Source organism: Zosterops lateralis (genome assembly GCF_965231275.1).
Source record: "Zosterops lateralis genome assembly, chromosome: 37".
Taxonomy (NCBI): Eukaryota; Metazoa; Chordata; class Aves; order Passeriformes; family Zosteropidae; genus Zosterops; species Zosterops lateralis.
This window is the reverse complement of record NC_139797.1, coordinates 106,417-121,843: the sequence shown is the minus strand read 5'-3', so window position 1 is coordinate 121,843 and position 15,427 is coordinate 106,417. Positions and strand designations below refer to the sequence as shown.

General features: G+C 62.8%; 1 protein-coding gene across 1 annotated transcript; it reads right to left on the bottom strand.

The window, feature by feature from the left end:
• Positions 1–149: 149 nt before the first annotated feature.
• Positions 150–15,315, bottom strand: SLC17A7 (solute carrier family 17 member 7; the record flags this gene model as incomplete). Its single annotated transcript, XM_083882106.1, has 13 exons — positions 150–247; positions 429–579; positions 1,680–1,807; positions 1,891–2,001; positions 3,240–3,372; positions 5,424–5,588; positions 7,373–7,491; positions 9,136–9,222; positions 10,725–10,812; positions 12,164–12,278; positions 12,977–13,095; positions 14,145–14,376; positions 15,287–15,315. 13 exons carry the CDS (start codon positions 15,313–15,315, stop codon positions 150–152), a joined length of 1,575 nt encoding a protein of 524 aa, XP_083738232.1.
• Between the last annotated feature and the right edge of the window lie 112 nt (positions 15,316–15,427).

The following is a 15,427-nucleotide window of genomic DNA, read 5'->3' as shown; positions in this document are numbered from 1 at the left end:
AACCCTCCCACTCCCCCCCAATCCCTCCCAGTCCTTCCCAGTGTCCCCCAGCCCCTCCCAGTCCCCCAGAGCCCTCTCAGTGCTCCCAGAACCCTCCCAGTGCCCCCAGTAAAGCCCCCGCACTCTCCAGCGGCCGCTCCTTTTTATATTTATTTATATCTGTACAGCGGTGAGCGGGCCAGGCCTTGGGGGGGGGTCTCGGGGGTCTCGGCAGGAGGGCGGGGGGTCCCTGGGGGGTTTGGGGGGTCTGGGGAGGGGGGAAATCCCTTGTAGGGGGAAACAGGTGGAGGTTTTTTGTCACCCCAGGGGGGTCCCGGGGGCCGGGGTGGTGCCGGTGGCGCCGTAACTGGCGGGGGGTCCTCCCGGGGGGGCTCCTCCTCCTCCTCCTCCATCCCCATCTTCCTCCTCCTCTTCCTCCTCGTCGCTGCCCAGCCCGGCCGGGGCCAGAGGCTCCGCCTCCTCCCGCGGAGGCTCCGCCCACGGCTGCGGCTCCCCCGAGGCGAAGACGCCGTAGAAAGCCACGCCCCCGTAGTGCACGAGCGCGGCGATCAGGAACACCCACTGCCACTCCTCCCGCGTCTGGAGAGCCAATGGGAGCGCGCCGCCCCGCCCGCCGGGGGGGGGGCCGCAGAGCCGGCCAATGGGAGCGCGACGCGCGCCGGGGGCGCCGGCCAATCAGCGCGGAGGTGGGGCGGGGTGAGTGGAGGGGGCGTGGTTAAAGGGGAGTGCGGGGAAATGGGGGCGTGGCCAAGACGGGGGGGAGAATAAGGGGCGGGGCAATGGGGTAAGGCGGGGTTAAAGCGAGTGGGCGGGGCCGAGCGTAGAGTGAGTGACGGGGGCAGGAAGTGCTGTGTGTCCCCCCATGTCCCACTGTCCCATCCCAGGTTCCACTGTCCCTTCCTGTCCCACACTGTCCCCATCATGTCCTGCTGTCCCCTCTGGTCCCAGTGTCCATCCCCATGTCCCACTGTCCCCTCTCTCGGTCCCATTGTCCCGACATGTCCCACTGTCCCCATCATGTCCCACTGTCCCCCTCCTTGGTCCCATTGTCCCAACATGTCCCACTGTCCCCTCCTGTCCCCCGCTGTCCCTCAGCCCTGCCCCTGTCCCCCCGACCATGTCCCACTGTCCCCTCCCTTGGTCCCATTGTCCCCCCACTGTCCCCTACCCATGTCCCACTGTCCTCCCATGTCCCACTGTCCCCTCATGTCCCACTGTCCCCTCTGGTGCCATTGTCCCCTCCTGTGTCCCACTGTCCTCTCTGATCCTGCTGTCCCCTCCCTGTCCCCTGCTGTCCCCAAGCCCTGCCCCTGTCCCCTGCCATGTCCCACTGTCCCTCATGTCCCACTGTCCCCATCATGTCCTGCTGTCCCCCACTGTCCCCTCCTGTCTCCTCCTGTCCCCCCCTGTCCCCCCCTGTCCCCCCACCATATCCCTCTGTCCCCCATGTCCCACTGTCCCCTCTGATCCCGCTACCCCTCCCTGTCCCTCCTGTCTCCCACTGTCCCCCACTGTCCCCTAGCCCCACTGTCCCCTCCCCTGGTCACATTGTCCCCTTTGTTCCCACTGTCCCCTCCTTTGGTCCCATTGTCCTGACATGTCTCCCTGTCCCCTCCCTGTCCCCTCCTGCCCCTCCCTGTCCCCCACTGTCCCCACTGTCCCCCCCCGTCCCCGCTGACCTTGTGTCTGGTGAGGGCGCCCACGATGAGGGGACACACCATGCCGGACAGTGTCCCCACGCCGTTGGACAGCCCCATCAGGACGCTGGCGTAGCGCGGGGCGATGTCCAGGTGGTTCACGTTGAACCCTGGCCGGGGACAGGTGTGTCACAGGTGTGTCACAGGTGTGTCTGTGTGTCCCCAGGGCCACCCCGCTGTCCCCTGTCCCCACCAGAGATGGCGAAGCCGCTGAAGCCCACGGCCAGCACCAGGAAGGAGATGGCCACGGCGCGGGAGTGCGAGTAGCCCACCACCAGCAGCAGCGTGGCCTCCATGCCGAACCCTGCGGGGGCGATGGCACCTGCTGTCACCGCTGCGTCACCCCCCAAAGTGTCCCCTCCATGTGTCACACCCCGGGGTGTCCCCTTCATGTGTCCCCCCAGTGTCCCTCTGTGTCAGTCCCCGTGTGTCCCCCAGTGTCCCCCTTGTTGTTCCCCCGTTGTCCCCATTGTCACCCTGGTGTCCCTGGACTGACTGTTGCAGTGTCACCCCAGTGTCCCCATTGTCCCCGTGGTGTCCTGGCACTGTCCCCCCCCTCATTGTCCCCCCAGTGTCCCCACACTGACCTCTGCAGTGTCACCCCCATTGTCCTCCACTGTCCCCACTGTCCCCCCCATTGTCCCCGCACTGACCACCACAGTGTCACCCCCATTGTCCCCCCAGTGTCCCGACATTGACCGCTGCAGTGTCACCCCATTGTCCCCTCAGTGTCCCTTCACTGTCCCCCACTGACTTCCACACTGTCCCCCCCATTGTCCTCTCAGTGTCTCCTGGTGTCCCCCAATGACCACACCATTGTCACCCCATTGTCTCCTCAGTGTCCCCACTGTCCTGGCACTGACCACCCCATTGTCCCCCTCGTTGTCCCCTCATTGTCCTGGCACTGACCACTACAGTGTCACCCCTGTTGTCCCCACTGTCCTGGCACTGACTGCCACAGTGTCACCCCACTGTCTCCCCCATTGTCCCCAGTGTCCTGGCACTGACCACCCCACTGTCTCCCCCATTGTCCCCTCAGTGTCCCTTCACTGTCCCCCACTGACCTCCACACTGTCCCCCCCATTGTCCCCTCAGTGTCCCCACTGTCCTGGCACTGACCACTGCAGTGTCACCCCATTGCCCCCCCATTATCCCCCCATTGTCCCCCACATTGTCCCCAGTGTCCCCACACTGACCACCCCATTGTCACCCCATTGTCACCCTCATTGTCCCCCCATTATCCCCTCATTGTCCCCACTGTCCCCAGTGTCCCCACACTGACCACCCCATTGTCCCCACTGTCCACCCACTGTCCCCAGTGTCCTGGCACTGACCGCTGCACTGTCTCCCCCATTGTCACCCCATTGTCCCCCCCATTGTCCCCCCATTGTCCCCACTGTCCCCCCATTGTCCCCTCAGTGTCCCCACACTGACCACCCCATTATCCCCCATTGTCCCCCCAGTGTCCCCGCTGTCCCCACTGTCCCCAGTGTCCCCGCTGTCCCCCGCATTGTCCCCAGTGTCCCCGCTGTCCCCGCTGACCGCCGCAGTTCATCATCTTGCGGACGTTGGTGGTGGACATCAGGCCCCGCGAGCGCAGGAAATCGGCGATCTGGCCCCCGATGGGCACCACGATGGTCATCACCAGGTGGGGCAGCGCCGACAGGAGACCCACCTGGGGGGGCAGGGGAGGGTTGGGGGGTTTGGGAGTTTTTTTGGGTTTTTCTGGATTTTTTTGGGATTTTTTTTTATTTTATTTTTTGGGTTTTTTTGGGATTTTTTGGGATTTTTTTTGATTTTTTTTGGATTTTATTTATTTTTTTTTTATTTTTTGGAATTTTTCTTATCTTTTTTGGATTTTTTTATTGGGGATTTTTTTGGGGGGGGATTTTTTTTGGATTTTTTTGGATTTTTTTGGGATTTTTTTTTTTTTTGGGATTTTTTGACGTGATTTTTGGGGATTTTTTGCAGGTTTTTTGGGGTGGTTTTTGTGTGGGTTTTGGGGTGCTTGTGGGGGTGTTGTGTCGGGGTTTTGGGGTGTTTTGGGTCATCACCAGGTGGGGCAGCGCCGACAGGAGACCCACCTGGAGGGGCAGGGGAGGGGTTGGGGGTTTTTTTGGGATTTTTTTGGGATTTTTTTGGATTTTTTTTGGGATTTTTTTTTTTATTATTATTATTTTTTGTAGTTTTTTTGGGGTGTTTTGTGGGATTTTTTTTGGTGCTTTGCAGGAGTTTTTTTAGGATTTTTTGGTGTTTTGCAGGGTTTTTTTCAGGATTTTTTGGATATTTTTCAGGGCTTTTTTCCCGTGTTTTTTGGGGCGTTCTGCAGGGGATTTTTTCAAGATTTTTTGGGTGTTTTGAACCTTTTTTTTCCAGGATTTTTTTGGTATTTTACAGGTTTTTTTTCCAGGTTCTTTGGTTGATTTTGCAGGGTTTTATACCACGGTTTTTGGGTTTTTTTCAGGGGTCTTTTTCAGGATTTTTTTGGCGTTCCACAGGGTTTTTTCCCCATTTTTGGGGCATTTTGCAGGGGATTTTTTTCCAGATTTTTTTGTCATTCCACTGATTTTTTCCCCCCATTTTCCAGGCCCTCCTGAGCGTTTTTTGCCCACCTTGCTGATTTTTTGTGTGGTTTTTTTTTGGTATTTTACAGGGTGTTTCTTCAAGATTTTTTAGGTGTTTTAAACGGTTTTTTTTTTTCCAGGTTTTTTTTATATTTTACAGGTTGTTTCTTCAAGATTTTTTTAGGTGTTTTTAATGGTTTTTTTTTCAGGATTTTTAAAATTTTTTTTTCAATTTTTTTTCAGAATTTTTCGCTTATTTTTAACCTTTTTTTTTCCAGAATTTTTTTGTCATTCCACAGAATTTTTTCCCCCTATTTTCCAGACCCTCCTGAGCGTTTTTTGTGCCCATCTTGCTGATTTTTTGTGAGGTTTTTTTTGGTATTTTACAGGATTTTTTCAGATTTTTTTGTTATTTTTTTACCTTTTTTTTCCAGATTTTTTTGATATTTTACAGAATTTTTCCCCCTATTTTTCAGGCCCTCCTGAGTGTTTTTGGTCCCCACCTTGCTGATCTTTTGTGTGGTTTCTTGAGCGTTTTTCAGGATTTTTTTCAGGATTTTTTTTTGTATTTTTCATGGTTTTTTTTCAGAATTTTTCGGTTATTTTTAACCTTTTTTTTCCCAGATTTTTTTGTCATTCCACAGAATTTTTCCCCCTGTTTTCTAGACCCTCCTGAGCATTTTTTGTCCCCACCTTGCTGATCTTTTGTGTGGTTTTTTGGGGTGTTTTGCAGGGGTTTTTTTTCAAGATTTTTTTGTGTATTTTGCAGGGTGTTTTTTAGGATTTTTTTCAGGATTTTTTGGGTGTTTTGCAGGGGTTTTTTTCAGGACTTTTTGGGTATTTTGCGGGGTGTTTTTTAGGATTTTTTTCAGGACTTTTTGGGTGTTTTGCAGGGTTTTTTTCCCTTGTTTTTTTGGCATTTTGTAGGATTTCTTTTCAGGATGTTTTGGGTATTTTAGAGGGTGTTTCTTCAGGATTTTTGGGTGTTTAAACGTTGGGTTTTTTTTGTTTTTTTTTTTCCAGATTTTTTTTATGTTTTTCAGGGTTTTTTTCCCATTTTTGGGGCATTTTGCAGGGGATTTTTTTCCAGAATTTTTTTGTCATTCCACAGAATTTTCCCCCCTATTTTCCAGACCCTCCTGAGCATTTTTTTGGGGCCCACCTTGCTGATCTCGAAGCCGAAGACCTCCTCGAAGTAGGCGGGCTGGCTGATGAGCAGCAGGTAGAAGGTCCAGCTGCGGCAGAAGTTGGCCACGATGATGGCGTAGACCGGCATGGAGGTGAAGAACTGCCGCCAGGGCGTGGCCAGCTGCGGGCACAGTGACCACTGACCGAGTGACCACCGGGAGTGACCACCAGACCACCCCCAGACCGACCCCAGACTGCCCCAGGCCCAATTCCTACACAGTGACCACCGGGAGTGACCCCTGGGCTACCCCCAGACTGCCCCCGGTCCACTTAACACAGAGTGACCACTGACCGAGTGACCACCGGGAGTGACCCCTGGGCTACCCCCAGGCCACCTACAGACTGCCCCAGGCCCAATTCCTACACAGTGACCACTGACCGAGTGACCACTGGAGGGGACACCCGGACTACCCCCAGGCCCGATTCCCACAGAGTGACCACCAGGAGTGACCACTGACCAAATGACCACCGTGAGTGACCCCCAGACCACCCCCAGGCCCAATTCCCACAGAGTGACCACTGACCAAATGACCACTGTGAGTGACCATCAGACCACCCCCAGGCCACCTACAGACTGCCCACGGCCCCAGTTCCCACAGAGTGACCACTGACCAAATGACCACTGAGAGTGACCACCAGACCACCCCAGACTGCCTCCTGTCCCAATCCTTACAGAGTGACCACTGACCAAATGACCACTGGGGGGGACACCCAGGCCAACCCCAGGCCACCCCCGGTCCCAGTTCCCACAGAGTGACCACCAGGAGTGACCACTGTGAGTGACCCCTAGGCTACCCCCAGGCCACCCCCAGACTGCCTCCTGTCCCAGTTCCCACGGAGTGACCACTGACCGACTGACCACTGGGAGTGACCCCCAGACCACCCCCAGGCCCAATTCCCACAGAGTGACCACTGACCAAATGACCACTGAGGGGGACCCCCAGGCCAACCCCAGACTGCCCACGGCCCCAGTTCCCACAGAGTGACCACCAGGAGTGACCCCCAGGCCACCCCCAGCCCCAGTTCCCTTGTCCGTGGCCTTGGTGGCCACAGTGACCTTTTGGTGGCCACAGTGACCCTGCTGTGACCCCCAGTTAACCCCCCCGGTGCCCCCCAGTCCCATCCCAGTGCTCCCAGTAACCCTTTCAGTGCCCTCCCAGTGTTCCCAGTTCCCCCCCAGTCCCCTCCCAGTGACCCCAGTCTGACCAGCAGCGGGTTGCTGCACCCCAGTACCCCCACAATGACACCCCCAGTGCTCCCAGTTCCCTCCCAGTTCCCTCCCAGTGCTCCCAGTGCTCCCAGTCTGACCAGCAGCGGGTTGCTGCCCCCAATGACCCCCCAATGACCCCCCCAGTCCTATCCCAGTCCCCTCCCAGTGCTCCCAGTCCCCCAGTCTGACCAGCAGCGCCCCCCAATGACCCTCCCAGTCCCATCCCAGTGCTCCCAGTTACCCCCCAGTCCTGTCCCAGTGCCATCCCAGTGCTCCCAGTGTTCCCAGTCCCCCCACAGTCCCATCCCAGTCCCCTCCCAGTGCCCCCAGTCTGACCAGCAGTGGGTTGCTGCCCCCAATGACCCCCCAGTGACCCCCCCAGTCCCCTCCCAGTGCTCCCAATTCCCCCAGTCCCCTCCCAGTGCCCTCCCAGTCCCCCAGTCTGACCAGCAGCGCCCCCCAGTGACCTCCCAATGACCCCAGTCCCATCCCAGTGCTCCCAGTTACCCCCCAGTCCCTCCCAGTCCCCCAGTCTGACCAGCAGCGGGTTGCTGCCCCCAATGACCCCTCCAGTTCCCTCCCAGTTCCCCCAGTCTGACCAGCAGCGCCCCCCAGTGGCCCCCAGTGACCCCCCCAGTCCTGTCCCAGTGCTCCCAGTTCCCCCCCAGTCCCTCCCAGCCCCCCAGTCTGACCAGCAGCGGGTTGCTGCCCACGCTCTCCCCGATGCTCTCCTCGATGTATTTTCTCTCCTCGGGGGAGATGGTCGGGTGCTGGGCCGGGCTCTCGTAGGACACCAGCACCCAGAACAGGTACCAGAACACCCCAAAACTGCCTGGGGGGGCACGGGGGTCACTGGGGGGGCACTGGGGGCACTGGGGAGGGTCTGGTGGGGTCCTGGGGGCTGTTAAGGGGTCTTAGGGGGTCACTGGGGGCACTGGGAGGGGTTACTGGGGTTATTGGGAGCACTGGGATGGGACTGGGGGGTCATTGGGGGGCCACTGGGGGGCGCTGCTGGTCAGACTGGGGGAACTGGGAGGGAACTGGGGGGCACTGGGGGGGTCACTGGGGGCACTGGGGTCACTGGGGGCACTGGGAGGGGTCACTGGGGAGGGTCTGGTGGGGGTCTGGGGTCCTGGGGAGGTTTCAGGGATCTCAGGGGGGTCCCGGGGGTCCTGGGGGGTCCCAGAGGGGCTCAGGGGGTCCCAGAGGGGCTCAGGGTGGGCTCAGGGGGGTCTCAGGGTGTCCTGGGGGTCTCAGGGGGTCCTGGGGTGGGGTTAGGGGGGGCTCAGAGGTGCCGGGGGTCTCAGGGGGGTCCCAGGGGTCCTGGGGGGGGCACAGGGGGGCTCAGGGGGTCCCAGGAGGCTCAGGGTGGGGCTCAGAGGTCCCGGGGGGGTCCTGGGGGGTCCCAGGGGGGAACCAGGGGGTCCTGGGGGTCTCAGGGGGATCCTGGGGGGATTCAGGGGGGTCTCAGGGGGTCCTGGAGGTCTCAGGGGGTCCTGGGGGTCTCAGGGGGGTCCCAGGGGATCCTGGGGGGATTCAGGGGGTTCTCAGGGGGTCCCTGAGGGGCTCAGGGGGGTCCTGGAGGGTCCCGGGGGTCTCAGGAGTCCCGGGGGTCCCAGAGGATCTCAGGGGGGTCCCGGGGGTGCTCAGGGGGGGCTCAGGGAGGTCCCATGGGGTCCCGGGGGGGTCTCAGGGGGTCCCTGAGGGGCTCAGGGGGGTCTCAGGGGGGTCCTGGGGGTCTCAGGGGGCCCAGGTGAGCTCAGGGGGGTCTCAGGGGTCCCTGGAGGGCTCAGGGGGGGCTCATAGGGTCCCGGGGGGTCTCACGGGGTCCTGGGGGGCACAGGGTTCCCTGAGGGGCTCAGGGGCTCCGGGGGTGAGCTCAGGGGGGGCTCAGGGGGTCCTGGGTGGATTCAGGGGGGGCTCATAGGGTCCCAGAGGGTCTCAGGGGTGTCCTGGGGGTCTCAGGGGGCCCAGGTGAGCTCAGGAGGGTCCCAGGGGGTCCCATGGGGTCTCAGGGGAGTCTCAGGGGGTCCTGGGGGTCTCAGGGGGTCCCGGGGGTCTCAGGGTGGTCTCAGGGGGTCCCAGGAGGTTTCAGGGGTCTCAGGGGGTCCGGGGGTCTCAGGAGACTCAGGTGAGCTCAGGGGGGGCTCATAGGGTCCCGGGGGGGTCTCAGGGGGGTCCCGGGGGGGTCTCAGGGGGGTCTCAGGGGGGTCTCAGGGGGTCCCGGGGGTCTCAGGGGGTCCCGGGGGTCTCAGGGGGGTCTCAGGGGGGTCTCAGGGGGTCCCAGGAGGTTTCAGGGGTCTCAGGGGGTCCGGGGGTCTCAGGAGACTCAGGTGAGCTCAGGGGGGGCTCATAGGGTCCCAGGGGGTCCCGGGGGGGTCTCAGGGGGGTCCCGGGGGGGTCTCAGGGGGTCCCGGGGGTCTCAGGGGGGTCTCAGGGGGTCTCAGGGGGTCCCGGGGGGTCCCGGGGGTCTCACCGTAGACGTAGAACACGGAGCTCCATCCCGTGTACTGCACCAGGACCCCGGCCAGGGGCATGGCCACCACGGCCCCCGCGTACGACCCTGGGGGACGGCGGTGACACCCCCAGACCCGCCCTGGACACCCCCGGACCGCCCTGGACACCCCCAGACCCGCCCTGGACCGCCCTGGACACCCCCAGACCCACCCTGGACACCCCCAGACCCGCCCTGGACACCCCAGGACCCCCCGGACCGCCCTGGACACCCCCAGACCCGCCCTGGGACCCCCCCAGGACTCCCCAGACCACCCTGGACACCCCCAGACCCGCCCTGGACAGCCCTGGACACCCCCAGGTACCCCCAGACCCCCCTGGGACACCCTAGGCACCCCCAGACCCACCCTGGACAGCCCTGGGACACCCTGGACAGCCCCAGGTACCCCCAGACCACCCTGGGATCCCCCCCAGGACTCCCCAGACACACCTGGACCACCCTGGACATCCCCAGACCCACCCTGGGACACCCCCAGGTACCCCCTGGGATCCCCCCCAGTATCCTCCAGTAACACCCAGACCCCGTGGTAGCCCCTGGTAGCCCCTAGACCCTCCAGACCCCCCCCAGACCCCCCCCAGTAACCCCCAGACCCCCCTGGTAGCCCCCAGACCTTCCCTGTAGCCCCTCAGACCTCCCCAGACTCCCCCAGAAGCCCCCCAATAGCCTCTCTGAGCCCCCCAGACACCCCCCAGACCCCCCCAGACCCCCCTGGTCGCCCCTAGGACCCCCCAATAGCCCCCCAGACCCCCATGGACCCCCCTGGTAGGCCCCCAGACCCCCCCAGGACCCCCCCCAGACGCCCCCAGACCCCCCCCAGACCCCCCCTGGACCCCCCTGGTAGGCCCCCAGACCCCCCAGGACCCCCCCAGACCCCCCTAGGACCCCCCAGACGCCCCCAGACCCCCCCAGAAGCCCCCTAGGACCCCCCAGACCCTCCCCAGGACCCCCCAGACGCCCCCAGACCCCCCCAGAAGCCCCCCAGACCTCCCTGGTCGCCCCCCAGATGCCCCCAGACCCCCCTAGGACCCCCCAGACCCCGCCAGAAGCCCCCCAGAACCCCCCAATAGCCCCCCAGACCCCCCTAGGACCCCCCTGGTAGGCCCCCAGACCCCCCAGTAGCCCCCCAGTAGCCCCTCTGAGCCCCCCAGACCCCCCCAGGACCCCCCAGACCCCCCCAGACCCCCCTGGTCTCCCCCAGGAACCCCCAATAGCCCCCCAGACGCCCCCAGACCTCCCTGGTCGCCCCCAGACCCCCCCAGACCCTCCCCAGACCCCCCCAGAAGCCCCCCAGTAGCCCCTCTGAGCCCCCCAGGACCCCCCCAGACCCCCCCAGGCCTCCCTGGTCTCCCCCCAATAGCCCCCCAGACCCCCGTGAGCCCCCTAGGACCCCCCAGACGCCCCCCAGAAGCCCCCCTGGTCGCCCACAGCCCCCCATGACCCCCCCCAGACCCCCCAGTCACCCCTCAGAACCCCCCAGACCCCCCCCAGAAGCCCCCCAGACCTCCCTGGTCGCCCCCAGACCCCCCCAGAAGCCCCCAGACCCCCGGTACCGCAGAAGGCGGTGGTGGCCAGGCGGCTCCGCTCCAGGGGCGGCGCCCATTTGCTCCAGATGCCGTGACAGGCGGGGTAGGTCACGCCCTGCGGGGGGCGGGGTCAGCGCGGGACACGCCCACACCGGCCACACCCAACACGGCCACGCCCACCTCTAAACCACCCCCAAATCCACCCAAAACCCACCCAAACAAACCCAAAACTACCCCTAAACAGCCCAAACTCACCCAAACCACTTCAAACCCATCTCAAACCACCCCAAAACCCCCCAAAAACCCCCCCAAACCGCCCCAGAGCACCCCAAACCACCTCATCCCCCCAGCCCCTCTCCCCAAACCCCCCAAACCCACCCAAAATCACCCTAAAACACCCCAAACCCACCCTAAACTCACCCCAAAACACCCTAAACAAACCCAAAACCACCCCAAACTCACCCAAACCCACCCAAACCCCCCCCAAAACACCCCAAAAACTGCCCTAAACCCTCCCAAACCCACCCAAACCCACCCCAAAATACTCCTAACCCACTTCAAACCCCCCCAAACCCCCCGAAACACACCCAAACCCCCCCCAAAATATCCCCAGACCCCCCAAACCCACCCCAAAACCCCCCCTAATCCCCCCAAATCCCCCTGACCCACCCCAAACCCACCTCAAACCACCCCAAACACCCCCTAAACTCACCCCAAACCACCCCAAAACACCCCAAAACTGCTCCAAAACAGCCCAAACCCACCCAAAACCACTTCAAACCCCCTCAAATCCCCCCCAAATCCCCCCAGACCCCACCTCGACCAGGCCCTGCATGACGCGCACGGCGATGACGCAGCCCACGTGTGAACCCAACACCCCCCAGACCCCCCAAAACCCACCCCAAATTCCCCCCAGACCCCCCCAAAAACCCCCAAATCCCCCCAAACCACCCCAAACCGCCCCTAAAACACCCCAAAAACTGCCCTAAACCCACCCAAACCCACCCAAACCCACCCCTAAATACTCCTAACCCACCTCAAACCCCCCAAACCCCCCCAAAACTCCCCCAAATCCCCTCATCCCCCCAGCCCCTCTCCCCAAACCCCCCAAATCCCCCCAAACTGCCCCAAACCCACCCAAAATCACCCTAAAACCACCCAAACCCACCCCAAACACGTCCAAACTCACCCCAAAACACCTCAAACTGCCCCAAACCCCCCCAAACCCACCTCAAACCACCCCTAAAACACCCCCTAAACCCCAAAATACTCCAAAACCACCCCAAACTCACCCCAAAACACCCCAAACAAACCCCAAACTACCCCAAACCCACCCAAATACACCCAAAATCACCCGAAAATCATCCCTAAAACAGCCCAACGGGCAGGGTGACCCCAAACCACCCTAAAACCCCCCCAAACCCCTGTCCCTGACCCCCAAATCCCCCCCAAACCCCCAGCCCCACCTCGACCAGGCCCTGCATGACGCGCACGGCGATGACGCAGCCCACGTGTGTCCGTGCGGCCGAGGGGATCAGCATGTTCAGCACCGACGTGGAGACGATGGCCAGGCCGAACACCCTGAGCCGGGGGGGGACAGGGGGTCAGGGGGTGCCCTGGGCCTGTTTGGGGTCATCTCCCCCTGTTTGGGGTCACCCTGAGCCCGGGGGGGGGGGACAGGGGGTCAGGGGGTGCCCTGGGCCTGTTTGGGGTCATCTCCCCCTGTTTGGGGTCATCCTGAGCCCGGGGGGAGGGGACAGTGGGATCAGGGGTGGGCCCTGGGGGTGTCCTGGGCTTGTTTGGGGTCACCCCAGGCCTGTTTGGGGTCATCCTGAGCCTGTTTGGGGTCATCCTGAGCCCGGGGAGGGGACAGAGGGGTCAGGGAGGGGCCATGGGGGTGTCCTGGACTGTTTGGGGCTGTCCCAACCCATTTGGGGTCACCCCGACCCTGTTTGGGGTCACTCCTGTCCCATTCAGGGTCATGTCCCCCTATTTGGGGTCACCCCAAGTTCATTTTGGGTCATCTAACCCTGTTTGGGGTCACCCTGATCCCGTTTAGGGGCCCCCCCAGACCCATTTAGGGCCCCCCCGACCCCATTTAGGACCCCCCGACCCATTTTGGGCCCCCCCTGACCCATTTTGGGCCCCCCCTGACCCATTTAGGCCCCCCCTGACCCATTTAGAGCCCCCCCGACCCCATTTAGGGCCCCCCCAGACCCACTTAGGACCCCCCCAGACCCATTTTGGGGCCCCCCAGACCCATTTGGGGCCCCCCCGACCTGTTGGCGGCGAATTTCTGGGCGATGAAGCCCCCCGGGATCTGGGTGACGATGTAACCCCAAAAGAAGGAGCCGTGGATCATCCCCACCGTCTCGGGGTCCCAGTTGAACTGGGCGTGCTGGGGAGGGGTCAGCGGGGCGGGGTCAGGCCCTGGACACGCCCCCCAGGACACGCCCCAGACAGGTGAGTGACCCCCCACCTGTGACCCCCCAGAGTGACCCCCCACCTGTGACCCCTCTCACCTGTGACCCCCCAGTGACCCCCCAGTGACCCCTCACCTGTGACCCCCCCAGTGACCCCTCACCTGTGACCCCTCAGAGTGACCCCCCACCTGTGACCCCCCTCACCTGTGACCCCTCACCTGCCCAGGCCCCATACCTGTCCCTGCTGATGCCACACCTGTCCTGTACCTGTCCATGGTTGGGGTTGACCATACTGACCCTGTACCTGTCCCTCTTGACCCCACACCTGTCCCAGTCCCATTCCTGTTTCCCCTGACCCCACACCTGTCCCCCCCGATCCCTCACCTGTCCCTCACCTGTCCATGGCTGGGGTTGACCATGCTGACCCCACACCTGTCCTGACCCCTCACCTGTCCCCGCTGACCCCACACCTGTCTCACCTGCCCGTGGCTGGGGTTGACCATGCTGACCCTGTACCTGTCCCCCCATACCCCACACCTGTCCGTACCTGTCCATGACTAGGGTTGACCATGCTGACCCCACACCTGTCCTGACCCCTCACCTGTCCCCGCTGACCCCACACCTGTCTCACCTGTCCGTGGCTGGGGTTGACCATGCTGACCCCACACCTGTCCCCACTGACCCCACACCTGTCCGTACCTGCCCGTGGCTGGGGCTGACCCCACACCTGTCCGTACCTGTCCATGACTAGGGTTGACCATGCTGACCCCACACCTGTCCCTGCTGACCCCTCACCTGTCCCCCCATACCTGTATTTACCCCACACCTGTCTCACCTGTCCGTGGCTGGGGTTGACCCCACACCTGTCCTGTCCCGTACCTGTCCGTGGCTGGGGTTGACCATGCTGACCCCACACCTGTCCCTGCTGACCCCTCACCTGTCCCCCCATACCTGTATTTACCCCACACCTGTCCCGTACCTGTCCGTGGCTGGGGCTGACCCCACACCTGTCCCAGCCCCACACCTGTCTCACCTGTCCATGACTAGGGTTGACCATGCTGACCACGGCCACGCCCAGGTTGCAGCGGATGCCGAAGCTGATGCAGAAGCCGATGCCGCAGAGGACGGCGATGCCGTAGCGCCGGGGGAGGCCGCAGAAGGTGCAGTCCAGCACGGGGGGCCGCGGCCCGGCCTCGGGGACCCCCCCCGCGCTCAGCTCCAGCGCCTCGGGGTCCTCCTGCCGCCGCTCCAGGAGCCTGGGGGCCCACAGGGTCCCCTGTGTCACCTGTCACCCCTCACCGTGTCCCCCAGTGTCCCCCCGTGTCCCTGTGTCCCCTCCACCGTGTCCCCCAGTGTCCCCCTCACCGTGTGCTTGGGTGTCTCTTGTCACCCCTCACCGTGTCCCTCCATGTCCCCTCTCACCGTGTCCCCCCGTGTCCTGTGTCCCCTCGTGTCCCCTCCCCACGCACTGGTGGCGCTCTGGTCACCCTGCTCTCCCCCTGTGCCACCCCCCTGTCCCTTGTCCCCTTCCCTGTGTCCCCATGTCCCCCCCAGGGGCGGTGGTGGCACTCCAGTCCCCCCGGTGTCCCTTGTCCCCTCCCCGTGTCCCCCCGGTCCCCCCGGTGCCACCCCCGCGTCCTGTGTCCCCCCCCCATGTCCCCCCCGTCCCCTCCCCGTGTCCCCATGTCCCCCTGTGGTCCCCCCGGTGCCACCCCCGTGTCCCTTGTCCCCTCCCCGTGTCCCCATGTCCCCCTGTGGTCCCCCCGGTGCCACCCCCGTGTCCTGTGTCCCCTCCCCGTGTCCCCGTGTCCCCCCGTGTCCCCCCCCCCCCTTGGCAGAGGATTAAAGGCTTTAAATCCCCCGCGGTGGCGTCGCCGGGAGGGGACAGGGGGGGGGACAGGGCTGGGGACACGCGTGGCACGGACACGGGGGTGGCCTTGGGGTGGGGACACACAGAGGAGACCCCAAATCCCCTCCCCAAATTGAGCCGAGCCCAAATCCCCACTGCGAGTTGTCACTTTTGTCACAGGAAGGTGACAAAGCCACAATCCCGACCCCCCCCCAGCCCTGACAGACCCCACAGACCCCCCCCCCCAATGTCCCCCCCAGTGTCCCCAAATTGGGGGGTCTCACCTGTGCAGGCGGCCCAGCCCCGCCCCCACCTGCCGCCGGAATTCCTCCTTGTTGAACTCCATGGTGGGCTCAGGCCTCAGCCCACCATCCCCCGCGGGACCACCCTGGGGAGACCCCTCCCCACCCTGGGGACACCCGGGGGACACCCAGGGGTCCCCGCAGCCCCCCGAGCCC